General features: G+C 38.9%; 1 protein-coding gene across 16 annotated transcripts in view; it reads left to right on the top strand.

Annotated features, from left to right (window-relative positions):
• Window positions 1-27,488, top strand: part of DST (dystonin) — a 488,128-nt gene that overhangs the window by 430,533 nt on the left and 30,107 nt on the right. For all 16 annotated transcript variants that reach the window (XM_082637996.1, XM_082637982.1, XM_082637992.1 and 13 more), the window contains 14 exons: window positions 2,081-2,284; window positions 3,547-3,778; window positions 4,598-4,824; window positions 6,482-6,604; window positions 6,736-6,837; window positions 8,878-8,979; window positions 11,256-11,429; window positions 11,748-11,903; window positions 17,932-18,129; window positions 18,474-18,602; window positions 21,212-21,382; window positions 22,223-22,378; window positions 22,582-22,788; window positions 26,064-26,183. In XM_082637996.1, coding sequence (XP_082494122.1) covers window positions 2,081-2,284; window positions 3,547-3,778; window positions 4,598-4,824; window positions 6,482-6,604; window positions 6,736-6,837; window positions 8,878-8,979; window positions 11,256-11,429; window positions 11,748-11,903; window positions 17,932-18,129; window positions 18,474-18,602; window positions 21,212-21,382; window positions 22,223-22,378; window positions 22,582-22,788; window positions 26,064-26,183 — 2,301 coding nt within the window. The remainder of the gene's footprint in view (window positions 1-2,080; window positions 2,285-3,546; window positions 3,779-4,597; window positions 4,825-6,481; window positions 6,605-6,735; window positions 6,838-8,877; window positions 8,980-11,255; window positions 11,430-11,747; window positions 11,904-17,931; window positions 18,130-18,473; window positions 18,603-21,211; window positions 21,383-22,222; window positions 22,379-22,581; window positions 22,789-26,063; window positions 26,184-27,488) is intronic.

Here is a 27,488-nt window from a genome sequence, read left to right on the forward strand (position 1 = left end):
CAAAACTTCGTAGCCAAGTCTTCAAGTTGTTCAAGCTAAATTGTTCAGAATATTTGCAGCATTTCTTCTGCAACTTTACAGCATCCTCTTCACTGTTCTTGGGAACATCTTCTAGTTCATTCTAGGCAGGAATGAAAAATGGCCCCGAGAGCCATGTTATAAATAAATGGTAGATCTCTTTTAAGTTCACATTAAGTATCTCCAGCATAAGTGGACTCTTAGGATAGCTGCCAAGAATCATTTTGTTACCTATGAGGCAAAAGACATCTCCTGCTGGGCCCTTTCTCCATGTGCACACATCCCCAAGTAGGTATCCCGTGGCTGTTTTCTTGTCTGTCATGGAATGGTCTTAAGAAGGCTCATCTGGCTACCTCCCAGGTGTCTCATGGTGATGTTACACAGGTGAGATCTACTTAGACTCCAGGCCACTCAAGAACTCTCAGCAGAGATTCCTCACTTTACTGAGAGTCTCTTGGTAATCAAAGTGTGAGCTTGTTTTTCAAACATGCCTTCGAGAGTATTGAAGCCAGAGCTCGTGTGACACGTTTCTTCTCCATGAGATTGCATGGCGGCTGGTCTTACTGTCACCACCTCCATTCTGTAAAACAGCATGAAGATACCAAACAATGTAAAACACAAGTAGGAACTCACAGCCTGGACCACCCAGGGGCTGTGAAGAGCATGTTAGATTCAGTAGACATTCCTCCTTTTTTTCTTTTTACAAGTTGAATTTGTGTTTATTTACCTCTTTTCCAAAAGAGTTTTGAGACCGTCTTCAGAAAAACTTCAAAACTAGAGATAGTACATTGGGGATTGTTCATGATGTAATGAACCAGTTTTCTCAACCACTTTGAAAATAATTTACATGACTGATTTTAGTGGCACTTTTAATAAAAATCCAGGTATGTGGCCGTCCTGATGATTCTCCTTGATGAATGATGGAAAGATCGCTTTCCTCTAGACCGTCTTTCCTGAATAGAATTTCTCTCAGAGAGGCTTTTCTTAGGGGCTGGATAGCAAACAGTTTGGAGACACATCTTCTGGTGAGGACGAGAAACTGCTGATTAGGGAACCTCGTGAATAATGGAGTACAGTAGAGGGCACCTTAGTGCCGCACGGAGGTCTGCCTCAGAGAGACCTGCAGGCAGTCACGGGAGACCCTGGATTCCATGGAGTGTAGAGATTCCAGATTGATCCATTTCCCTAGAAGGAATGGGGCTCCACCTGGGTTCCACACCCCCTCATTAGCATCAGTATCATTGTATCTCTTGATTAGATGACACTGTATTATGCAGAATATTCATAGGTCACATATTTTTCCTTAAATACACTTTATAGATAATGCTCAGTATACAGCTGTGTATTTGATGGATTGACTATCCTTGCAGCCATTAACATTTAAAAATAAATACAGATAGATTTGTTTATGTTTATATATCATACATATCATATATGTACATAGAACAGACTCACAGATGTATAATCTAATATATATGGACATATTTTACATTGGTTTACATATAATGTAATGACAACCCCTTGGGGGCTTAAATCCCCTAACTTAGCTTTATCTGTCATTGTTCTCTCTCAGCATTGTGTCTACCTTCTACTGTGCTTTTTTCCTCTTCCTTTCTTCCTCTCCTTCCCTCTCCCTTCCTTCCTTTTGAATAATTTTTGTATGTATCATGAATATGCAGAAAGGAATACAGAGAGTTATGGCTCGGTCTCTGTAGGTTGGGCTGTAGTGAGTTCATAATCCTTTCATGTAATATGACCCTTGGCTAATACTCTTGTCAGACTGTACTGCTCTTGGTAGGAAAGGCATAATGAAACTGGGATTCATTATTTCACTCATCCAGCATTTTTGCATGTGCCCTGAAAAGGACTTTGACATGACCAGACTGTTGTTTAATCTTTGTGTCAGGGGATCTCTTCCTGGCAGAGGGTTGTACATTCAGTGCCTTGTGGTGGGAGGGTGTTTGTGTGGAGCTTCTTGCCAGCTGGATGCGCTGCGGATGTTGACAGCTGTACTGTGGAGGTGTGCCTCCGAGAAACTGAGACGCTGTTTGCTTTGTTATAGCAACTGCGAGAGTTGATAGCCGAACACAAGCCGCATATAGATAAGATGAACAAAACTGGGCCGCAGTTACTGGAATTGAGCCCGAGGGAAGGCTCTTCTATCCAAGAGAAGTACGTGGCTGCTGACACTCTCTACAGTCAAATTAAAGAAGATGTCAAAAAGCGGGCTGTGGCGCTGGATGAAGCCATTTCTCAGTCTGCTCAGGTAATGCTTTGCACCAACCAGCAGTACGACGGTCTCCCCGACAGCAGAGTGTGGAAAGACATTTCCCGGATCTGCTGATTCAATTCCAGCTAAAATTGTTTCACTGCATTAACTCTGAGTATTGACGTTTTGGTCTCTGAGGTGATATTTGCCAGTGTCCCATCCTTACATTTCTCTGCCTGCTTATATATAAATAAAACATAATTTTCAATGATTTAAGAAGCATACAGCTGTCATCGTTGTCCAGATACCTAAATAAGTGTCCATGCAGAGTAGAATGTAGTGTTTGCCATCGGAAGAGATGAAAGAAAGTGTTACTATCATCATTAATGAAACATTCCCAAGACAGCAATAAGAAGAAAGACTATGAATGCTAGGCTGAATAAGAAGGAAAAAATTTGCAGTTGGAAATCGATTTTTTTTTTTTTCGTTTTGAAAATACCTTTTTCAAGAAGTTGATTTGCAGTTACCTACAGATTTTCCATTTTGGTTTTTATCGTTAGATACACTGGCATGAGAGCAGTCCATTTTCTGCAATCCTGACCGATGATTCCTTTAACGTTGAGGATAGTGTAGAATCTGTAAATGAACAAGTGTTCGTAACTTTGCTTCATTGTCTGTGGTGACTTTGCAAGTGGAAATTTAAAATTCTTTCATGGATCTGACTATGTGTTTGGCCAGGAATTAAATATAAACTTCCATGACAACATCAGGAAGGTTTCTGTTTTTTTTAAATTTTTTAACACTTTTTAGTTCAGGAAACTTATAACTTAAGAAATCCCTTTCATCTCATCAAAACTGCCCATGAATTTTACATTTAATAATACAACTTTTTGAGGATGCCAAAATAATCAGTAAAAGTGAATAAAACTATCAGTGTTGATAGACAAACACCCAGATTATTGAACCTAATTTTCAAAATTAATTTGAATTATGGTAAGATGAAGCACTAGTAAAATGCTGCTGTCAAGTGGTCCAATTATATATTAACATATACAGTTTCTTAATGAATTTACTCAGTCATTTGCAAGAAGCAGTCCCATCCCCATAAGCAGTGTGACAAAGAGAGGTGCATATTAGTTGTGATTTTAGGAGTGTCTTCACACACCAGCTGGATATAACTCTTTGGATGGATGTGTTAACAGAAAGGCCAAGGTTTCATTCTTGACTGTGACATTAGATAGGTGTGTTATCATTTTAAATCCCACCCTTGGCGTCACAGGTCTTTTCCCCCATAAATGGCCCTTCTCTTTCACTCCCAGTTCCACGACAAGATCGACCAGATCCTGGAGAGCCTGGAGCGCGTGGTGGAGCGTCTGCGGCAGCCGCCTTCCATCTCAGCAGAGGTGGAGAAGATCAAGGAGCAGGTCAATGAGAATAAGAACGTGGCGGTGGACATGGAGAAGCTGCAGCCTCTGTACGAGACCCTCAGACAGAGGGGAGAGGAGATGATCGCTCGGTCCCAGGGCACTGACAAAGACATATCTGCCAAAGGTAATCCTTTCAGGATAAGGGAACCACTGAACTTTACTCAAAACAATTGTGAATGTTCCTTGACAGTCCAGTTGCATATCAAGACACCAGATTTTAGAAAAGGTATTGCAGATGTGACATGTTTGGGGTGGAAGGGCTATGCACACCAGTCCCTTGTTAATGTCTTCCTGTGTTTGTGAAATCAGTTGAGTAACTACAACATGTGCCATGATACAAAAGCCATATGTTCTCCGGGCCCTTTAAATCAGTTGGTTAAGCATAATGGTAATAAGACCAAACCTAGGGGTATTTGTTCCTCTGACTACACTACTTTATGTCATGGGTACTCTGTCCCATAGCCACAGAAATGGCAACCAGGACCCTAGCCAAGCACCTTAAATGTCTGAGCTGGGGTCAAAAGGAAGGGCCTGTGCAGAGGTCAGTGGAAATTCACGGCAAGAGGACACTAGAAGTAAGCCCAAAATATGTATCCTACTTTGTTGTGTTCCTGAGACTAAGCAGACATCTCTATTCTTGATTTGGAGAGCGTAAAGAATATACTAAGGCCAGCCTTGGTGAACTCAGGTCTCCCCTGAGTTCACATGCCTGTGAGCGTTGTCTTTTGTCAGGAAACCTTGGTTCCGGAGGGCAGGACACCCTCAGGTCCTGTATTTGCCTGGAAAGGCCGTTGGGCCCAGTGATACCCAGTAGAGTGGGCTCAACCCAAATTTGGTCCAGGTTTAGATCCTTGGAAAATTGAATGATTGTTCCTGGGTGAATGAGAACGTTGTGCTCTATTGCTTAAAAGGTGTGTCTTTTTGATATTGTTCTGCTCTGTAGCTGTTCAGGATAAGCTAGACCAAATGGTTTTCATTTGGGAGAACATACACACACTGGTGGAAGAAAGGGAAGCCAAGCTACTGGATGTGATGGAATTAGCAGAGAAGTTCTGGTGTGATCACATGTCACTGGTGGTCACCACTAAAGATACTCAGGACTTCATCCGGGGTCTGGAGGATCCTGGGATCGATCCCTCGGTAGTAAAACAACAGCAAGAAGCAGCAGAGGTAAGCAGAGAATCTCATTTAAAGTTTAAAAAATAGGGCTTCCCTGGTGGCGCAGTGGTTGAGAGTCCACCTGCTGATGCAGGGGACGTGGGTTCGTGCTCCGGTCCGGGAAGATCCCACATGCCACGGAGCGGCTGGGCCCGTGAGCCATGGCCGTTGAGCCTGTGCGTCCGGAGCCTGTGCTCCGCAACAGGAGAGGCCACAACAGTGAGAGGCCCGCATACCGCAAAAACAAAAAAAAAAACAAACAAAAGTTTAAAAAGTAAGTTGTGGTAGCATGAATGTTGGATTCCTTTGGTATAAATATTTGGAATTACGCTATTAAAATTTATATTTGGTTCTGAAAGTGGAATGCACAGAGATGTAGTAGGGGACAGAGTCCACCCGCAGGTTTCCCATGGAGAATGTTTATTTAGAAAGTTTCTCTCCATCCCCATTGTTTCTGCCTTACTTCGGGGCCTCGTCATCTCTCTTTCTTGTCTAAGAAAGTAATCTGAGCGGTACCCCTGCCTGTGGAGTCTCTCTTCCTGCCAGCCTCTAACCTTGTTGCCCGTTGTCCCTCTAGATCTCCTCTTGCTGGCTTGCTGGTTAAAAGCCCTCAAGGCATCCACTGCCTACTGCCTGAAGTCCAAACTACCTGGAACATGGTATCAGCCTTTTCCATCCCAGCCTAGCCCAGGCCTATGTTTCCAAAGCCATTTTTTTCAAGTGCTCCTTTACCAAGCTCCTTCTCTTACGGCTTTCTCTGAAGCTGCCATGCTCTTTCTAGCATCTGAACCTTTGCACATTTTATTTCCTTAGCCTAGAATATCTTTCCTGCCACTCTCCTTGGCAGATCCCACTCAAGCTTCAAGGTTCAGTTGGATTGCCAGCCTCCACCCTCTTGTATACTCAGCTGAGTTAGTCCATCCGTATAACATTCTCATCACGCAAAGGACTTAACGCAGAGCATGACTTATCGTTGACTGTACCTGTGTCTTTCCCAGTGGACTCAGAGCCCCTTGAGTGGAATAGTCATATCTAATTTTCTCTGTATCTCCGCTGCCTGGTTTGGGGCACGTTCATCCTTGGTAAATAAATGCATCTTGAATGAATAAGTGTATTTAACCAAGAAAATGAAAGCAAGGTAGAATACTGCATTTCTGTCATAGTTTTTGTTTGTTTGTTTGGTACTTTACATGTCCTGGGGTTAAAATGAAAATCTAGAGTTAGATTATCCTAAATCTACTAAGCAAATTACATTAATTTGTGTGAAGTCTCTGAACTCTTATGATACTTATGTCTATTTTAAATGTGTATTGCCAAACTAGTTGGTTTAAAAAACAAAAACAAAATGGCTTTCCATGCTTTTCAGTATTGTTGATTTTTTTTTTGAAAGACTTATTCTGGTATATGTTACATGGAATTATTTCCTAAATACTGTCTTTATAATAAGCATTTGACATTTGTTCCTCAAAGGACACTGTTTTTTCTTTAAAATGGCTCTTGTGTTCCCTTGTTGAAAAAATTTAGTGCCAAAACTTAGAAAACAGAACGAAGAAAATAAAAATTGATTACAATCCTGCCTCCTAGAAATAACTACCATCAATGTCTGTGTGCATCTTTTTAGTTTCATTGTGGCTTGGCTTAAAAGTAAGACTGTCATTTCTTATTCTAGGCCATAAGGGAGGAGATAGACGGGTTGCAGGAAGAGCTGGATATGGTTATTAACCTGGGTTCTGAACTCATTGCCGCTTGCGGGGAACCCGACAAGCCCATTGTTAAGAAGAGTATAGACGAGGTACAACCTGCATATTTTCTACTCTTATCAGAATGGTTTTTTAAAGGATTTTGCTAACTAAAACATATTTGATAGAAGTAGTCGGAAACTTAGCATATGATACTGAAAGAGTTCTAATATTTACATTGTAGTTAAATTCAGCCTGGGATTCTCTAAATAAAGCTTGGAAAGACCGGGTGGACAGACTTGAGGAGGCAATGCAGGCTGCTGTTCAGTACCAGGATGGACTGCAGGTAAGGCTTGCAGGGTCTCCTGGAGGGAGGGATCAGGTGATAAGTGATGCTTACAAATTCATGCATCAGTATGTCCCCGGAGCTGCAAGTGTGATGCAGTTAACTCACCTGCTTCAATTCATGCTTTGCCTTTTTGAAGAGATTTCTGACACTGGAGATATGTACAGATTCATATACACCCCTAATCACATTCTTATACACACATTCAGTGAAATTTACTTTGAAAAGAAATATTTTAACTTTTTAAAGTGAAAGTCACAGTATTTTTCATAAATGGCTCAACACCAGACAGTGAAATGGAGCTGAGTCTGAGTTCTGCTCTAGAGTTGAGTGGAATAAGATGAAAGGGGTAGACACTATCTAAAAATATCACCAAGCGTAGCACAAGTCAGATGTAAAGAAATTTGATTTGAAGCCAGTGTTCCCGGTGAACTAAAATAGATTTCCATTTTATTAGGTCATAATCTGTCATGCAAAAAGTGTTTTCTTCTTTCCCATGTATATAATTCCCTTTAATGGTTGTTTTTCACATCCCTCAAGGGTTCTCATTCAGTTCATTAACTAGTTTTTAAGTTTATTTTTTTAATATTAAAAATTCTCCTGTCAGTTGAGGCCAACTCAGGGATATTTCTCTCCCTACCTTCCTTAACTTTATTCCATTTCCTAACAGACTGGCAGCAGTTGAATCCTTCATCCAACCATATGGAAAAGGCCTCTCTAAGTATTTCCATAACACCAAGAGAATATTATTTTTAAAGCTCAGATGAGAACATCTTTTCCCTTTTATTAGGCCACTTCATTTCTATATTTATAAAAATGAATATCACAAGCCCAGCTTTATGCCAGCAGAGAAGTGTTTTGAACTTTGCAAATATATAAAAAATTCACTACACGTGACACCTTATTATAAACCCCCCCCTCCTTTTTATTTAACCAGAGTGATAATTTATTGGTTTGATAGCAGTGGCCAGTAACCAGTCAGGCTCTGCGTCCATCTGTGAGGCCAGATCGTGATTTTCACATTGGTTTGGTGGGTCACAGAGGTTGTATCCTCTCCCGGGGCTGGAGATGGCTCTGCCACCACTGCAGCCGTTAGCCCCAGGAGGTCAGGGTCACAGCTGGACATGAAGGCTTGTCTCATCACCGTTGCTAGAAAAACAAGGCCCATCACAGGTCCTGCTGGTCCTAGGTCAGTAGCATCACCTGTGTGGGGATGAAAGGCAGTGATGGATTAAAAGAGCTGTAGGTAAGTGTCCAAAGCTGCAGACACTCCAGAGGTTTCAAGGTTTGATTGTAAAGTGAAATGCATTTTATTTCCCAAGTTGCTACTTAAGTTCTTAGGGTTTATCATGATCAGTTTAAACTACCAGATATTTCCCAAGGTTTTTTTCTCAGTACTGTATGGCCTGGCAACTTCATTAAATGGCAGAATAATTTTGTTTATTCAGAACCTGAAAAAAAAAATGTGAGTGGAGCCTTTTTAGATTGTTTGTGTTGCCTAAAACGAACAAGAAGATAGGAGATTTTGAAGTTTTGTTGCAGTTCAGAATAATGGTCTTAATCATTATATGTGCAGGATTTTAATGCTAATCTCAGTAATACAGAAGAGTTTACTTGAGACAAATTGTTTCACATTCCAAACAGTAAACTTCTTGATTATTTGAATGAACAGATGGGTTTGAATCTTTTTCTTTCAATATATTTATACAATCTGCCTTTTAGGCAGACAGAGTACAGAGAATTTTATTTTGTGTGGTGAATTTATAAAACTTTTTTTTTCAAATAGACTTTTCTTGAAAGTTCTCAATATTCTAAGATTCTATTCAAGATAGAATTTCTTCTGCAAATTTGGATGCAAAATTGGAGGTTTCATCTATTTCATATTTGGGATAACTGTTCCAGTATATTGCCACTTTTACCTTATTTTTAAAACAGGCTCATTGCTTAATATCTTTATAGATTTATGATTATACTTTGCTATCGCACTTGAAGTAATTTCAAATATACTGTTATAATAACATGACCTAACGTGTTTTTCAGGCAATATTCGACTGGGTAGATATTGCAGGTGGCAAATTGGCTTCATTGTCTCCAATTGGAACAGATCTTGAAACTGTCAAGCAGCAGATTGAGGAGCTGAAGGTATGGGTAGGGGCTGAGAAATTCATCAAACGTTGCATTTTTAAGTTCTTGATTCATGGGATGCTTTATGCAAATTTATTTTATATAATTGAAGTGTTACATTTTGATTATGGAACTGGTTTAATATAGTGCCCGCACATAATAGGTTATGTATAAGTGCTCGTTAAATAAAGGATACAAAATACTAGTAGTTTTTCTTACTAAATCAATTCCTGTTCATTATAGAAAAATCAGAAAATGCAAATTAGCAAAACAAAATGTTATGTACCAAGAGTCAAGCACTCCTAAGATTTGATTTATAGCCTTTTATATATCCTCATACTGGGTGTAGGATGAGGTCTGAGGGCGTGTGTGTGTGTGTGTGTGTGACATATTTCATATGTATACTATACTGTAAGGATTTTTAGAACTTTATTATTCTGTAGTGTGTTATTGTCACTGATACATATACAGCAACATTTCTGTTTTCTTCGTTGTGTTCAGAGTAATCCAATTAGTCCAACAGGCTAAAGAAGGATCCTGTGGGTGGATGGGATTGGATGGAATCATAGTGTTTCCCAAAATGTTTGTTTTGTAAATGCTTGTTGTTTCCCATCTGCTTTCCTCTGTAATTTTTTTTCCTTTGTGGTTCTTGATCTCCAGCTGTGAAAATGGCTGAACTGTTTCCTCTGAATTCCTCTGTGCTGATGCTCATTTATCAAAGTGGGAGCAGCTATTTCCTCCCTAATTTTAAAGTCTCTATCTACAGAGACATCCCAGCCCTTTCAATGAACTCTACTAGATTTTTACGTAAAATTATTATCTGGCTTTAAAAGAGTAGCATTTTTATCTCTAAGTGTGATATAGAATATTTCATTTAGAAAAAAATTGTTTCTTCTTGAGAATTTTACTGTTACCATCATTAGATTGTGTTTTTTTTTTTTACTCTGTCGGCTCATGTAGTAAACACATGATATCCTTTATGTACAATTACAGGTGTGGAGGAGGGTTTATTTTGGGTTTTACATATAGCTCAGCAGTTTTCATACAGCGCACTGGATGAGGTGTTTGCCCTGAAATCAGGTGTCTGAAGTTGCATCTCCCTTCATCCACTTACTAGCCAAATGGCCTCAGAAAAGTTATCTAACTGCTCTCACTTCTGTGTCCTTAGCTTAATTGGGGATAAAATGATTTTCTTTATAAGTTTATTGAGAACAACTTGACTATAGCAAGTGTTCACTATGCTTTTGTTATTATCTTTAATTATTATTTTAATTTGCTTGAAAAAAATTGAGACTGCTTAGCCATTAATTGTTTATTATTTAATTATTTACTATTAGAGATTAAAATCAATACTTTATGAAAATACAGTTTCCTATTACATGTAACCACTGGTTAACCTGTATTGGTTGGCAAAGCCAGGATTATTACCTACATGTCATTAAGCACCAAGTGAGAGTAATGTTATTCTGAGTCAGTGCAAAGGGTAAATAAATACTAATAAGCACAGCATAGCAGGGAATTCCCTGGTGGTCCATTGGTTAGGACTCAGCACTTTCACTGCCGGGGCCCGGGTTTGATCCCTGGTCAGGGAACTAAGATCCCGCAAGCCGCATAGCATGGCCACAAAGAAAAATAATATAAATAAATAAATAAACACAGCATAGCTACAGAAAACACAGAGTATTCAGTGACTTCAAGATGTGTGTGTGTGTTTTGAGCAGGAAATATTAATGTGAGTTTCTTAGAGATTTTTTTTTCTGGGTTTCATATATGTCAATATATATTTTGTTTTCTTCTTTCCTATAATTTCAGAACTCATTTATTGAATATGTATAATTAGACACTGGAAGAAGTTCATCCTTGAAATTTGTTAGTTCTTTATTATAGAGAACAGAAGTGAAATAGCAAAATTATAAATAAAAAATTGTTCCATCAGAAAACGTTGAATGAAGAGAAAATATTTCTTTTTCTTAATTGAATTTTTATTTTATACTGGAGTATAGTTGATTTACAATATTGTGCTAGTTTCAGGTGTGAGAAAAGATTTCTTTTAATCATTTTTTATCTACAGTTTTTTCATCAGTAAACTCTGTGTTAATTCCTCTTCACCCCACCCCAATAAAAAGTGTGAATTAGAACAAACACCTAACCTGTAGAATTTTGGTTTGTTTAAAGTTACTGAAGAGAACCTGCTGTTTAAAAATATAAATAAAATAAAATTCAAAAATTCCAAAAAAATAAAGTTACTGATGTATAACAAATTTTCCTTGTATGCCTCCTTTTTTAAAAAATAGCAATTTAAGTCAGAGGCGTATCAACAACAGATAGAAATGGAGAGACTGAACCATCAGGCAGAGCTCCTGCTAAAGAAAGTAACAGAAGAAAGTGATAAACACACTGTTCAGGACCCACTGATGGAGCTGAAATTGATATGGGACAGTCTGGATGAGAGGATCATCAACAGACAGGTAAATACCAATTTCAGGCTCATATAATAATGTAAAATAACTGTTAAAAAGTAAAATTAGGATCCTGGACATAAACTTCAGGAGCCCCTAAATTCTCTTATTTCCTTGGAACTTTTCCTGCTTCTCACATGCTGTTTTTTTAACCACAAAATTTCAAACTTAAAATATATGAGGATATGATGATTGGGCTTCACTGGATTTGCTTAAAGACTTATGCAGCATGAAGCAATTGAACAGTTCACTCTTGTTTTATAAATATGGGTCATCCATCCTATCAGACTCGTGGATCAATTGTCTTCCTCTCCTCTCTGTCTGCAGCACAAGCTGGAGGGCGCTCTGTTAGCACTGGGGCAGTTCCAACACGCGCTGGACGAGTTGCTGGCGTGGCTCACGCACACCGAGGGCTTGCTCAGCGAACAGAAGCCTGTTGGAGGAGACCCCAAGGCCATTGAAATTGAACTCGCCAAGCATCATGTACGTAGCTGTTACGGCAGCCTCTCCTTCTTCTCTCTGCATTTCTAGTGTCACCAGATGTTTCTGGTCTGCTGCTTTTTTAGGCATTTATGGTTTTAGCCCACGTTCCTATTTGACATTGGCAACATAAGGTTGAACTACTTAAAATGCACTTCTTAAAAGGTGATAATCAAAATGTTTTTCTCATCGGTCAAGGCAGTTATTGTCAAAAATAGCAAGAATGGGGAATTTCTGGCTAAATTTTAGGAGGACTGCATGACCAACACTGGAGGTTTAAATTTCTGATTATACCTGTGCTTGGATGAAGGTAACATAGTTTTAAAAGCTGTTGGGGGCAGCCTGACAAGTCACAGTTGTCCTGCAGCTTCTGTGTGTGTTTCCTGTGGTCACCCTTCCCTCCATGCGTCTCTCCCTTGCTGCTTTTTGGCTTGTCATATATTTCTGTCTGTCTGTACATCTCTCATCATGTTGGGGTTTGTCCTTCTGTTTCTTTCTCTTACTTTTCACTGGCTTTTTGTGTCTTAGTCCTTTTCTTTCCAAGGTAGTTTTTTAAACTATTTATTATGTTTAGAAGAGTTTTTACATGTCATGTACTTGATTGAAAGCTTATAAGTGGAAAATTTTTATCTTGAGATATATGCAAAATAGTTTCATATTGTTGTCATCTTTGTGGCACGTGGTTGATGATTATTAACAGAAAATTCCCCATCTTAAGTCAATGAGGCTTAATGAATAGAATTTATGCCCAGTAGAGTTTATCCTGACATGCAGCAGGCTTTCGTAGAACTTTTAACATTCACGTTATAGTTTTACCTTACTTAAAGTTAGGTCCTTAATCCTAATCTTAAATAAGTTTTCCTTGATTATCATATAGAAGCATTTGATTATTTTACATATTAACAGCATTTTAAAATAAGAGGCTTATAGCACTTTAAGATCATGATATTTTTGATTATTCTTGCTTTAGTTCTTCTTCCTTCATGTGTTTCCCCACAGTAACTGTTCCCTAATTTAAATTTTTCTTCCTTTTTTACCTCTTTCTGTCTGTATTTCTAATCATTGCCCAGCCATATCTGATTAAGCAATTAGGACTTATTTTGCATCATTAATATTTGTTATATATAGATATATAATATCTATATTATACCTTTGCTAAGAGCAATAATGACCAGTCAGACTGACTCTGCATGTAACCAAAATGTTTATTCTCATAGGGTGAGTTTATAGCATTTACATTTTCATAAACTCAGGCATTGTCCTAAAAGTCACATACATCAGTGACAGGAACTTTGTAGAAGATGATAGAGGTGGGAACATGTGGCACCCTGGTCCAGTTATTTTGGCGGAGGTGAGTTAGGGACCTTTAGTTTCCTTTAGTCAGGGATCTTTCCTTCTTCCATTTCTTTCTTTTTTAAAAAATTTTATTGAAGTATAGTTGATTTACAATGTTGTGTTAATTTCCGCTGTACAGCAAAGTGATTCAGTTATACATATATATTCTTTTCCATTATATTTTATCACAGGATATTGAATATAGTTCCCTGTGGTATACAATAGGACCTTGTTGTTTACCCACCCTCCATATATACTAGTTGGCATCTGCTGGCCCCAAACTTCCAATCCTTCACTCCCCACTCTGCTTCCATTTCTGAAGGTCAAGGGTTCAAGGACTCAGAATTGCCAGCACAGTTGCTGGAGGAAGGGAGGGGAGATTCCCATCCCTGTCCCGCCTTCTTCTCTGGCTCCTAGGCCGTGGCTTATGTAGCAGGGCTCCGACCATTTATAAGAACGAATTTTATAGAATTATCTTTTATGTTTTGACTGTGAAAATATTTAACTCTTACCTTTTGAAAGTGATGCCTACGTTAACATATTCAAGTACCTGCTTCTTATAAAGATCACTCCTTACTCAGTTGATGTTATAGCTTTTGAAAAACCTCCCTCACCAGATGCCCCAGAACACAAGTGGATGGAGTCAGAGGAACAGTGATCATGGACGGTTCGTGCCCTTGGCTGAAATCCTTCTGGTCTGGGTTTCCCAGATGTGGGTTGTCCCTCCCAGGATGACAGATGACACTCCTCTTCTCTCCTGTTGCCAACCCGAGTCTGAGTGTAGGGGGAAGGGTTATCACAGACTTTTACCAACAGTAGAGGAAGGTTTCTTCTGGTTTCCAAAAGCATAGCAGTCTTCTTGAAAGGAAACTGTTACTAAGCTGTATTTGTTCTTTGAGGTAATTCTTTTCAGTATAAGAAATTGGTTTTTTTAGCCTGCAGTTGTTTTTTGCACTTACCACTCTTGCCCCATGTTAGTGCATTTAAGTGTTATTAATCTATTCTTATATTCCCACCAGATAATAGAATAAGAAGGCATTATTTACTGGGATCTGTCATAGGCATTTCATATCATATTTTCTAGTAAGGGAACAGCTAAATTGTGGAATGCTGGACTCATGTATTCCCCAGTAAATGGTGAAATGTCTTTCCCTTTAACGTTAGGGCCTCCTGGGGTTCGTTCCTATCACCTGAGCAGTTAATTCTAGCACCCTTAAAACCAGAGATGATAAAAGGGTATTCTGTGATCATTTGTTTCCTTTTTTTTTTTTTTACATCTTTATTGGAGTATAATTGCTTTACAATGGTGTGTTAGTTTCTGCTTTATAACAAAGTGGATCAGTTATACATATACATATATCCCCATATCTCTTCCCTCTTGCGTCTCCCTCCCTGCCACCCTCCCTATCCCACCCTTCTAGGTGGTCACAAAGCATGGAGCCGATCTCCCTGTGCTATGCAGCTGCTTCCGCCTAGCTATCTGTTTTACGTTTGGTAGTGTATATATGTCCATGCCACTCTCTCACTTTGTCCCAGCTTACCCTTCCCCCTCCCCATATCCTCAAGTCCATTCTCTAGTAGGTCTGCACCTTTATTGCCATCTTGCCCCTAGGTTCTTCATGACCACTTTTTTTTTTCTAGATTCCATATATATGTGTTAGCATACGGTATTTGTTTTTCTCTTTCTGACTTACTCTGTATGACAGACTCTAGGTCCATCCACCTCACGACAAATAACTCAATTTCGTTTCTTTTTATGACTGGGTAATATTCCATTGTATATATGTGCCACATCTTCTTTATCCATTCATCCGTCGATGGACACTTAGGTTGCTTCCATGTCCTGGCTATTGTAAATAGAGCTGCAGTGAGCATTGTGGTACATGACTCTTTTTGAATTATGGTTTTTTCAGGGTATATGCCCAGTAGTGGGATTGCTGGGTCATATGGTAGTTCTATTTGTAGTTTTTTAAGGAACCTCCATACTGTTCTCCATAGTGGCTGTACCAATTTACATTCCCACCAGCAGTGCAAGAGTTTTCCCTTTTCTCCACACCGTCTCCAGCATTAATTGTTTGTAGATTTTTTGATGATGGCCATTCTGAACGGTGTGAGATGATATCTCATTGTAGTTTTGATTTGCGTTTCTCTAGTGATTAATGATGTTGAGCATTCTTTCATGTGTTTGTTGGCAATCTGTATATCTTCTTTGGAGAAATGTCTGTTTAGGTCTTCTGCCCACTTTTGGATTGGGTTGGTTTTTTTTTTTTTGTTATAGAGCTGCATGAGCTGCTTGTATATTTTGGAGATTAATCCTTTGTCAGTTGCTTCATTTGCAAATATTTTCTCCCATTGTGAGGGTTGTCTTTTCGTCTTGTTTATGGTTTCCTTTGCTGTGCAAAAGCTTTTAACTTTCATTAGATCCCATTTGTTTATTTTTGTTTTCAATTTCCATTTCTCTAGGAGGTGGGTCGAAAAGGATCTTGCTGTGATTTATGTCATAGAGTGTTCTGCCTGTGTTTTCCTCTAAGAGTTTGATAGTGTCTGGCCTTACATTTAGGTCTTTAATCCATTTTGAGTTTATTTTTGTGTATGGTGTTAGGGAGTGTTCTAATTTCATTCTTTTACATGTAGCTGTCCAGGTTTCCCAGCACCATTTATTGGGGAGGCTATCTTTTCTCCACTTGCCTCCTTTATCAAAGATAAGGTGACCATATGTGCGGGGGTTTATTTCTGGGCTTTCTGTCCTGTTCCATTGATCTATATTTCTGTTTTTGTGCCAGTACCATACTGTCTTGATTACTGTAGCTTTGTAATATAGTCTGAAGTCAAGCAGCCTGATTCCTCCAGCTCCGTTTTTCATTCTCAAGATTGCTTTGGCTATTCGGGGACTTTTGTGTTTCCAAACAAATTTTGAAATTTGTTTGAGATTTTTTGTTCTAGTTCTGTGAGAAATGCCAGTGGTAGTTTGACAGGGATTGCATTGAATCTGTAGATTGCTTTGGGTAGTATAGTCATTTTCACAATGTTGATTCTTCCAATCCAAGAACATGGTATATCTCTCCATCTATTTGTATCATCTTTAATTTCTTTCATCAGTGTCTTATCATTTTCTTATAATTTTCTGCATACAGGTCTTTTGTCTCCTTAGGTAGGTTTATTCCTAGATATTTTATTCTTTTTGTTGCAATGGTAAGTGGGAGTGTTTCCTTGATTTCACTTTCAGATTTTTCATCATTAGTGTATAGGAATGCAAGAGATTTCTGTGCATTAATTTTGTATCCTGCTGCTTTACCAAATTCATTGATTAGCTCTAGTAATTTTCTGGTAGCATCTTTAGCATTCTTTATGTATAGTATCATGTCATCTGCAAACAGTGACAGAATACTTCTTTTCCTATCTGGATTCCTTTTATTTCTTTTTTTCTCTGATTGCTGTGGCTAAAACTTCCAAAACTATGTTGAGTAATAGTGGTGAGAGTGGGCAACCTTGTCTTGTTCCTGATCTTAGTGGAAATGGTTTCAGTTTTTCACCATTGAGGATGATGTTGGCTGTGGGTTTGTCACATATGGCCTTTATTATATTGAGGTAAGTTCCCTGTATGCCTACGTTCTGAAGGGTTTTTATCATAAATGTGTGTTGAATTTTGTCGAAAGCTTTCTCTGCATCTATTGAGATGATCATATGGTTTTTCTCCTTCAATTTGTTAATATGGTGTATCATGTTGATTGATTTGCATATATTGAAGAATCCTTGCATTCCTGGGATAAACCCCACTTGATCATGTTATATGATCCTTTTAATGTGCTGTTGGATTCTGTTTGCTAGTGTTTTGTTGAGGATTTTTGCATCTATGTTCATCAGTGGTATTGGCCTGTAGTTTTCTTTCTTTGTGACATCTTTGTCTGGTTTTGGTATCAGGGTGATGGTGGCCTTGTAGAATGAGTTTGGGAGTGTTCCTCCCTCTGCTATATTTTGGAAGAGTTTGAGAAGGATAGGTGTTAGCTCTTCTCTAAATGTTTGATAGAATTCGCCTGTGAAGCCATCTGGTCCTGGGCTTTTGTTTGTTGGAAGATTTTTAATCACAGTTTCAATTTCAGTGCTTGTGATTGGTCTGTTCATATTTTCTATTTCTTCCTGATTCAGTCTTGGAAAGTTGTGCATTTCTAAGAATTTGTCCATTTCTTCCAGGTTGTCCATTTTATTGGCATATTGTTGCTTGTCGTAACCTCTCATGTTTCCTTTTTAATTGTGCTAATTGTAAAACATGGCAATGTATTAATTTTATATTTGAATATATAGCAATATATATCTTCAAAATTGTTTACTCAGGACATGGAAATTAAGTTCAATTAAAGTGAGCTTGAATCAAATGAATATTTTTAGATCCTTTTAACTATAATCTCTATATACTTAATGTCATCAATTGCAAAACTCTTCTAGTGGGAAGAACTAGCAATGTTCTCAACATAATCATTTCAGGGGATGTTGGTAGATTGAAGAGATACCCAATAAAGCTGCAAAGTTAAGGGAAAGGAAGTTCACCATTTTAAAAAGTTCATTAGTATTAAAACTCTACTTATATGTTGTAGCTTCAGAACGTTTCATAACCAGGAAATAAAAGAATTTCATTAGAAGCGATGCTAGCATGTTACAAACTAGCGAACATATTAAGTGTTAATCTGAATATTTTCAGGTGCTCCAAAATGATGTATTAGCCCATCAGTCCACCGTGGAAGCTGTGAATAAAGCAGGAAATGATCTGATCAAATCAAGTGCCGGAGAAGAAGCGAGCAACCTTCAGAACAAACTAGAGGTTTTGAATCAACGCTGGCAAAATGTTTTGGAAAAAACAGAACAAAGGAAGCAGCAGCTGGATGGTGCCTTACGCCAGGTGAATGAGAGAATAAATCCTGAAACTTTCTGGTGCCTTCAACACCAAGATGGCATGGCATTCTTTTATTGGTTTTCACACCCCTGTTTAGTTTTTATACTTCAAGGAGAAGAGTAAAAAAAAGTGGGATAAAGGACAGAGCTGAGAAGAACACAGCTCTCCAGTTCTTAGCATGGTAGTTTTATTGCTGGTTCTCCTGCTGAAGAAAAGCAAGTGGTCCAGAGGCCCCTGCCCTTGTTCAGAATGCATGGAGAGGCTTAGCAGGCTGGGGTTGTTTAAGCTTCATTTTTGGCTTTAAAGTGACCATATCTGGGGCCCAAACTTGAACCTCTCTCTCACTCCAGGCTAAAGGGTTCCACGGCGAAATCGAGGATTTGCAACAGTGGCTGACCGACACGGAGCGCCATCTGTTAGCATCCAAGCCTCTGGGAGGTTTACCGGAAACAGCCAGGGAACAGCTTAATGCCCACATGGTAATTATATTATTTCCTACAGCTCTACTCTCAGATTAAGAAACTGACTATTTTATGTAGGCCCTGGTGATAAACAAACTGTGGGAGAAGGTTTAAAGGATATCCAGTTTTGCAGCGGAAATCTCTATGTGTAAGTGCTAGAAACGCTGTTGATTAAATTTTTGAAGTCAGAACCTATTCTTTATTTTAAAGTTTAGTGTGTCAGTGTATGAAAAGAGGTTTTAGCGGTCTAGGCATTTTTTAGAAGCAAACCTTCCCCCATAAAATGATAAACTTGTATGGATAGTAATATAACATTGGGTAAATTATAAACTGTGGCTCCTTGAGTGGAAAGAAAAATCCCTAAAGGAATCAGAAGAGACTTAACAATTACTGCTGTGAGCATGAGATTCCCACCCAGTTTCATGGAAGGCTGGAAAATATGTTCTTGTTCTGTGAAAACGAAGTTACGTATTTGCTCCTTTTAATGGTGATGGGGCCGTATCTTCAACCTCACACCCACCAGGTTTGGACAAGAGGAGGCTTCTGTTTAATTGTCTGACCTGGAGCATCACATCATGCCTGCGGGCTGTTCCCGCCGAGTCTGTAGGCTGTCAACTCTTAAAGATAAGGAGGAAAAATAATGAAACTTGAGACTCTGGCTTTCTTTCCTAGGAGTATGGGCTGAGAAATTAAATTTAGACTACATTTGACCTATTGACATTTCCTATTCATGTCCCATCATAATTTAGCTCTAAAAGTTCTAAGAGAAAACAGTCTTTTTCAAATGTTGAATGCTTCTTAGGAAATAAAAGTAGAAGTACTTAGGGATTTGGCAGAAGAAATGGGCCATTGTACGTGAAAGTCTATACTCTTTAGTCATGCCTAGTGTTGTTGTAAGATCTTACTAATAAAACTGCACTTGTTGGGAATAATTTTGAATTTGATGATTTGGTGAGGAAGTGACCATCTTGTAGGTGGAGTGAAGAAATACAACAGAAGTAACATCTTATTCATTTCACAATTGCCATAAGCAATTAAAATGAATCCTATTAATCCTGTAGAGAATTTTCTAGAATCTCTATTCCTTCTTTTAGAAGATCATTGTGTATGTGGTTTTCTTGTTAATATGTTGTTTTCTTGGTGCCACAAGGGACCCATTTGTTCACTGAAAAAATAATTGACTAAATAACTTGGGAGCACTTGTCTTTTCCATAAAATCTTGCTGTCTTCCAGATACCTCCTTACTTTCCTAGAAGTACTTGCATAGCTATTACAGTCCATTAAGTATAAGTTTAATGAATTCTTGAACAAACATGCATGAGATGGTTCTCTAATAAACAAATATTTTTAAATGGTAATTTAGAAGAATATAAGTAAAAAGTTGGAAAGCAAAGAGCTTATCTTTAGAATATTTTATTTTAGAAAAATATTACTTATCAGCATATTTGGTTTGGGTAGGATGTTTGCTGATATCATTTGCCAGATTATAGAATTCCATGATTTAAGAAATTCTAAAGAGTTACTGATACTTGTAATACTGTTTTAGTCATGTTCTTTTGATTTGGTTCTTTTAGACATGAAGGAAACTAGAAAACTTGGAGTATTACTGTTTCCTGAGATTTAGCTGTATTTAGAAGCTTTGCTTTGATTAAAAGCTTTCAGTGAGTGATATTGTAAATATGTTGAGAGAGGGATTTTTTTAAGGTTTAAGAAATTACAAAGTTTTGAGACAATAAAAATGTTCTAGAATTAGTAGTGATGGTTGCACAGCCTTATGAATATACTAAAAACACTGAATTCTAGACTTTAAAATGCTGATTTTTGTGGATTGTATCTCAATTTTAAAAATTAAAAAGTTGGAAATGTTAGATAGTATGTAATTTTTCAGTGGGAGCTATGATTTGACTCACATTGTAATTGAATCAGTGGAATAGAACTGGTCTTACTTTTGACGTGAGTGTAACTGGTGTTTCATTTATCTTAAATTCTAAATTTGTTTAAGCAGTATTTTTATATTCTCTATAGAAGATACACACTGCATTCTAGTTGAAAGCTTTAGAAATGTTACAACTGAGAAGAATATTCATAGGACCACAAGTTTGGCTACTGTGATTCCAAAGTCTGTGTCATCAACTTAAATGTCTTACTGTACTGGGTCTTGACCTTCTATCCACTGTGTGTCTTCTGAGCATAGAATTAAATTGTACCAATAAAACAATATTACAGTCGTTGTTTTGTGTTCCGAGGAGAGACTTAGAGAACGCATTTTACAGAGAAGGAAATCGAGGCTCAGGGAAGTTACGTTGCTCGCCCAAGTTCACAGAGCTGATTGGTTACTGTACGTTGAAACCTTTCTTGATAACATTTAACATTACTGCTTCACTTGTGGGGTGGATTGATAACAGTAGCACCATTTCTAAGATTTCTTGGTAGGCAGAGTGTGGCTATAGGTTTAGGTGTTCTTTCAGTATAGTGGAAAGTTTGAATGTGTCAGGGTTATTCTGTGTGCTGGACAGAGTTGAGTATATAATAAGGGGCTTGGGATTGATGACATGGAAAAAGAGTTCTGAGATTTTGTTCTCTTAAAAATGATATAACTTCGGGGTGGGGGGGATATCTCCATTTAGGAAATCTGTGCTGCCTTTGATGTTAAAGAAGAAACATATAAGAGTCTGATGCAGAAAGGCCAGCAGATGCTTGCAAGATGCCCCAAATCTGCAGAGACAAATATTGACCAAGACATAAATAACTTGAAAGAAAAATGGGAATCGGTGGAAACCAAGCTCAATGAAAGGAAGGTATGTGCCTTGATGAATATCATAGAATGAATGTTTTCATTGTTTCATTTCATGGGTCTTACCTTATCTCCGAGTAGAATTGTCAGTGGAACATCTAATGATTCATGTTTAAGTTTTCTTTGTATATGTTTGGACATTTCATGGGCTCAGCTGAAAACAGTATTCTGTCTTAATGCAGGAGAACACAGTTGAAGGAATCTATTCAGACATAGATAAAGGTATATCATAGATCAAGTGTTAACTAGGTATAGTTTAAATCTGTGAACCACTGGAATTCTGGGTGGTTAAGTAATTCTAATCACATTTATTAAGCAAAAGGCAGGCTGTATGTAAGGCGGGGGTGGGGAGGGAGGGAGACCAAGAAAGTGAGATGATTGTACATATAATAAGCACTTAGATAACAAAAATCCATGAGGGGGAATTAAAAATCTTGCTATTTAATGCTATAAAAATGATAGGCTAGGAATACTAGATTATATGCCCTTGCTGACAGAGCATAATGTATATATATTCCATAGTATTTTCACCTCCAAAATGAATTGTATGCATGTCAAATTTTCTTTTTCTAGATTCTGTTTAGTAATTCTGTGATTAATTGTCCCCAAACCACAGTTTTAGTGTATATTAAAATGGTTTTAGCTGCAATGAGATGCTTCTTACTAAACTTGAAGGGGCTTGGTTAGCCAGTATTCAAAAACTGTTTGGGGGATATAGACTATGCATAAATAAAGTATGGATGGGAAGGAAATCTGCCAGAGAGTGGTTAAACTTGTTGGGGCGGGGAGGGGGGAGGCGGGAAACCTTGAATACCATGAAATACTAAATAATCTGTCTTTGCAGGTTAAACTGGAAGAGGCCCTCACCTTGGCAATGGAATTCCACAGTTCCCTCCAGGACTTCATCAACTGGCTCACCCAGGCGGAGCAGACCCTAAACGTGGCTTCCCGGCCAAGCCTTATCTTGGACACCATCTTGTTTCAAATTGATGAACACAAGGTAAGCTGCATCCCGGATGGACAGCATTCCCTTCTCAGACCTTTTTAGACATCAGGCTGTTTTAATGGCAAAAGCATAAATTTGGTAGTTTGAACACTTTCTTTTGTCCTTTGAAACCAGCTTATGAGACCGGAAGTATCTTCAAGATAGATGCGTTTTTCCTTTGTTTCTGATTGTACCCACCTCCCTTTTTTTTGGGAAAGGTCTTTGCCAATGAAGTAAATTCTCACCGGGAGCAGATCATAGAGCTGGACAAAACTGGAACCCACCTGAAGTATTTCAGTCAGAAACAAGATGTCGTTCTCATTAAGAATCTGCTTATCAGTGTACAGAGCCGCTGGGAGAAAGTGGTCCAGCGCTTAGTAGAAAGAGGAAGATCTTTGGACGATGCAAGGAAGAGGGCCAAGCAGGTACTTTATAAAGATCCTCTGAACTTGGCAATGAATCAGGTCTATGTTATGTTATTAAATACACGTTATGTTATTAAAGTGCTTTTATGGCAGGCTGTGCTTTGTGTAACAATCATGGCATGAAGCCAAGGTGTTTATTTCCTAAAAAGGCCATGGCCTCAGTTTGGACGATGACATCACTTTCTGACCTGGCAGCAACTCCAGGCCCTGGGGACCAGCCTTGGAAAGACTGATCATATCTTGATATCACAGATGGACGGTTATCATTGGGGCACAAAAAAGGGCTCCACAGTTTTGTTGTTGGGTTGGTCGGTTTTCCTTGTCCTTTCAACCTCCACTGTCATACTTAGAGTGAGGCATTCTGCTTTATTATATTGCTACTTGTGTTTAGTTCCAAAACCAGACTTTCTCACGTGTAGCCCCAGACATCTTTCTGAAGGCATACTCTGGGTCTGAGCTGGTTGTTTCTCTTCACCTCTCCAAATCCGTACACTTGTTGGCAGGGCTTCCTTTCTTTTCTAATATTTGGATACAGCTTCATCCCACCTTTAAATTAACTGTTTGAATCTTGGGGGGCTGCTTTTTTGAACCTAGAGAACCTCACATGGAACTTCCCTTCCTTCCTTCCTTCATCTGTTATTCATATTCTGTTCTAGACTAAACACAGAGAAGTACAGTTATGCATTTCTGTGCTCCAGGGAAGAGGAAGATGCACCCACCTTGCTTGGCATATATTTTTGATTTTTACTAGAAACTTCGTGTAGTAATATTGAGGGTGAATTTTATAATGACTCTTTCTGCCCCATTCCATTGCATTTGTCCGGCATTGGTGTTGGGCGCGGTCATTTAGGGAGCTAGGCTCGGCTGGGCGATGCAGAGGATGACCTGGGAGTCCAATGTTTCAGGATTTAAAGCTGTCCAGCATAAGATATTTAAAGGCTGGCGAAATGACACATTGCGCTGTGATTGGATTACAGGCCACGTGTCTCTTTTTTTTTTTTTTTTTTTTTTTTTGCGGTATGCGGGCCTCTCACTGTTGTGGCCTCCCCCGTTGCGGAGCACAGGCTCCGGATGCGCAGGCCCAGCGGCCATGGCTCACGGGCCCAGCCGCTCCGCGGCATATGGGATCCTCCCAGACCGGGGCACGAACCCGTATCCCCTGCATCGGCAGGCGGACTCTCAACCACTGCGCCACCAGGGAGGCCCCACGTGTCTCTTTTTGAGGGGGAGGTATGGTATGTCCCATGTAATAAATGAGTCTCTAGAACAGAATCGGTCTCGGATGTTTTTTTAAGACAGTCCTCATGCCAAGCCTGACATTTTTCTCGCCGTGTGTGCAGCCCTGTAGTCTATAGTGGAGGCATTTTGAGTTATGAACATCTGATTTACTCAAGTCTCATGGGTGCCAGTAGCCAGTCGGCCACCCTCTTCCTCCTTTCTCTATTGAGTCAATTTTATTTTCTCAGTCTGTTGAATTGAATTGATAAGGATTCTCCACTGTTCTCGGTGCAAAAGGATGGCATTTCTTCTATTTGTACGGCTTCTAAATAGTTTTGAGAGCAGGACCAGCCTCAGAACCTGTGCGTTTGTACCATTGTACTTATCATCCAGTTGTTATAGGCTGTACTGTCTGTAGAAAGACAAGCTGACAGGGACTTCCCTGGTGGTCCAGGGGTCAGAATTCCATGCTTCCACTGCAGTGGGCACGGGTTCGATCCCTGGTCGGGGAACTAAGATCCTGCATGCCAAAAAAAAAGACAAGCTGGCATCACTAGCTGTTTATTTATTTATTTGTTCTAATACCTCAGGTTTTGGCTCAGATCTTGGCTGTAGTTCTCTGACTTGGGCAATTTATGTGCCTATTCTGGCCTCCCTGTTTTCATGTCTAAGTTGATTAGATTTGTGGGAGGGACGGCCGTGTGGGGAAAGCAGGTCTCTAACAAGACAGTCTCCAGTGGACCTTTGCAGCTTTGTGATTCTGTGCTCTCACTGTGTTTAGTATCAAATGTCTTTCTGTTATTTCACTATTAATGTTCTTTGATATAAAACAGATTTTATTTTGATTACTTAGGTTTTTGTCATGTATCTGTTCCCTTTAGTTCCTTGGAAGAAATAATTTATAACTAATTTCCCAGTTTGGTATCCAAAAATAGTACCTACTATTTCTTTATGATAAGCAGAAAAGAGACCACAGCTGAAATCAAGTATATATAGCACCAGAATAGTTCAAGGTTGTAGACGCGAAAGAGAATTCTGTTTTGTTAGAACTCGAGTACTGTGGGTGCTCTTAAGTATAAAACCAGTATGTGAGGCTCAGGCATTGATGTGAGGATTTGTATAGCAGCAAGAAAGATGTTGAACTGTCTTTGCATTAAATAGGAACGTAATGCCCTCTTTTTGTTAAAATGAATTTACAAACTTTATCCTTTCCCTTCTCCCTTTTTGTACCTCTTTCTTAGCATAAGAATTAAACACCACCTTAGAAGTAAATCCAGATCTGTCAAGAGACAACAGTGGAAGCTTACATTATTATTTTTTTAATTTTATTGACATATAGTTGATTTACAATGTTGTGTTTAATTTCTGCTGTACAGCAAAGTGATTCAGTTATACATCTATCTATTCTTTTTTATGTTTTTTTCCATTATGGTTTATCACAGGGTATTGAATATAGGTCCCTGTGATATACGGTAGGACCTTGTTGTTTATCCATCCTATATATACCAGTTCGCATCTGTTAATCCCAAACTCCCACTCCATCCCTCCCCCACGGCAGCCACAAGTCTGTTCTCTATGTCTGAGTCTGTTTCTGTTTTGTAGATAAGTTCATTTGTGTTGTATTTTAGATTCCAATCAGAACAGCAGACAGAAAGCCAAATGAAAAAAAATGAAAAGCAATGTAAGAGACCTATGGGATAATATAAAGCATGCCAGTTTACGCTTACATTATTTATTAAACAAAAGAAAGGGTGGGACTTTCTGCCTGATGCTCCCTAACTGCTTCTAGGCTCACTTCTATTTTTGTTAAAGCTGACATGTTTGAATGAGTTATAACAAAGTGACCACGGGGCATGACCACAAAAGTTGAGCGTCAACAGACATTTTGTAATCTGCTGATGAAAATATTCTTTCTTTTTCTTCTTCAGGGAGAATTTTGAATGTATAATTGTTAACATTTCCATTAATATCAATTTCTGTTTAGAAATGTACTAGATTTCAAATCTAGTGAGTATGTCTGAAAATTTTCTGGACAAAGATGTGAATTTCTTTTACAGTTCCATGAAGCTTGGAGTAAGCTTATGGAGTGGCTGGAAGAGTCAGAGAAGTCTTTGGATTCTGAACTGGAAATTGCCAACGACCCAGACAAAATCAAAGCACAACTGGCACAGCATAAGGTGGGTCTGCAGTTAAGAAAAGCACATTGTGTCGTTGTATATCTCAGGGTCACTTTTAAATTCCTACCTGATTGTGTATTTATTCATCACCGGAGAAAAAGGCTGTCCAACATGGACCTATATTAAATGTAAAACCAATTGCCCTTTACATTGGTCAAGCGATCATTCCATTATGATTCCAGGGTTAATTGTTAAAAGAAAACACACTGAATTAAAACTGGAAGTCTTCCACAGTCTAAAACACATAAAGGATTTCTAGAGGCCGAACATTGGCACTTCGGTTTATCACAACTGCCTCGTCTTGTAATTTCTTTCATAGACCAAATGCCATGCAGAACATAATTATGTACTAAAAGGAACGTAGATTTTGCCATATATATTCCTACATACAGTGCAGTGGGGAAAATTGGTTGCTACTTCCTAAATTGGTATTACTGTGTATGTGCGTGAAATTCCACCCCTCCCCTCAAAGACACATAGTCACTGGCTTCCTTGTGTAGACAAGAAGATATGGAAACACTGTGTTTTATATTTTCTGCCTTTTATATTCCTACCACATGCCATTCAAAGAACATCCCTCCCTCCATCCTCCCCAACTCTCTTGAATTTGGGTCTTTCTGTTATTCTGTTTGTAAAGTGATCATCGGCCCTCAGGGTGAGGATGTGGGTAAAAGGAGACCATCCCTGCAAACCATTTTACAATCTTAGGCACCTACATATAAATCATTGCTTGAAACATGATAGCTTTTAAAATGCTGGAAAAGATTGAATGATATAAGTTTTATCATCATCAGAAAATTCTAGCCCTCATGTTCATCCAGGCTGGTTGCTTCCGTCAGTGGGCCTGACCAGCTGCAGGGGTCAGGATCCTAGGATGATGGGGGAACATGCTGAGGTCCTTTTTTTGGCTGGATGAGGGCTTACGAGTGGCTTGTCCTGATGGCCCCTCTGCCTGGGAGCTGCCGCATCTAGCACTGGCAGCCCAGAGACTGTGATCAGCACCCTTTCCCCTCCCCTCCGTCTCAAAATAGAATGCCTTATTTGAACTTGAGCATAGACGTTGTGTTACGTAGTCTGATGAAAGCATACTGCATATTTAAAGTAGAGAATCCTGGGAATAAGAATGTGTGAAGAACCCTATTAGACTTCTTTTTCCTAGTGAGACCTGTCACCAGTCACCATTTCTCTGAGATAACAGGGTACGTTAAGCCTATCTTAAGAAGTCTTTTCTGTTCATCGTTTGGATACTTTTTGTCTTTAAAAAGTTTGACTCTATCCTGTATTCAGCTGTAACATTTGTTTTGT

This window comes from Mesoplodon mirus (genome assembly GCF_964341445.2).
Source record: "Mesoplodon mirus genome assembly, chromosome: 12".
NCBI lineage: Eukaryota > Metazoa > Chordata > Mammalia > Artiodactyla > Ziphiidae > Mesoplodon > Mesoplodon mirus.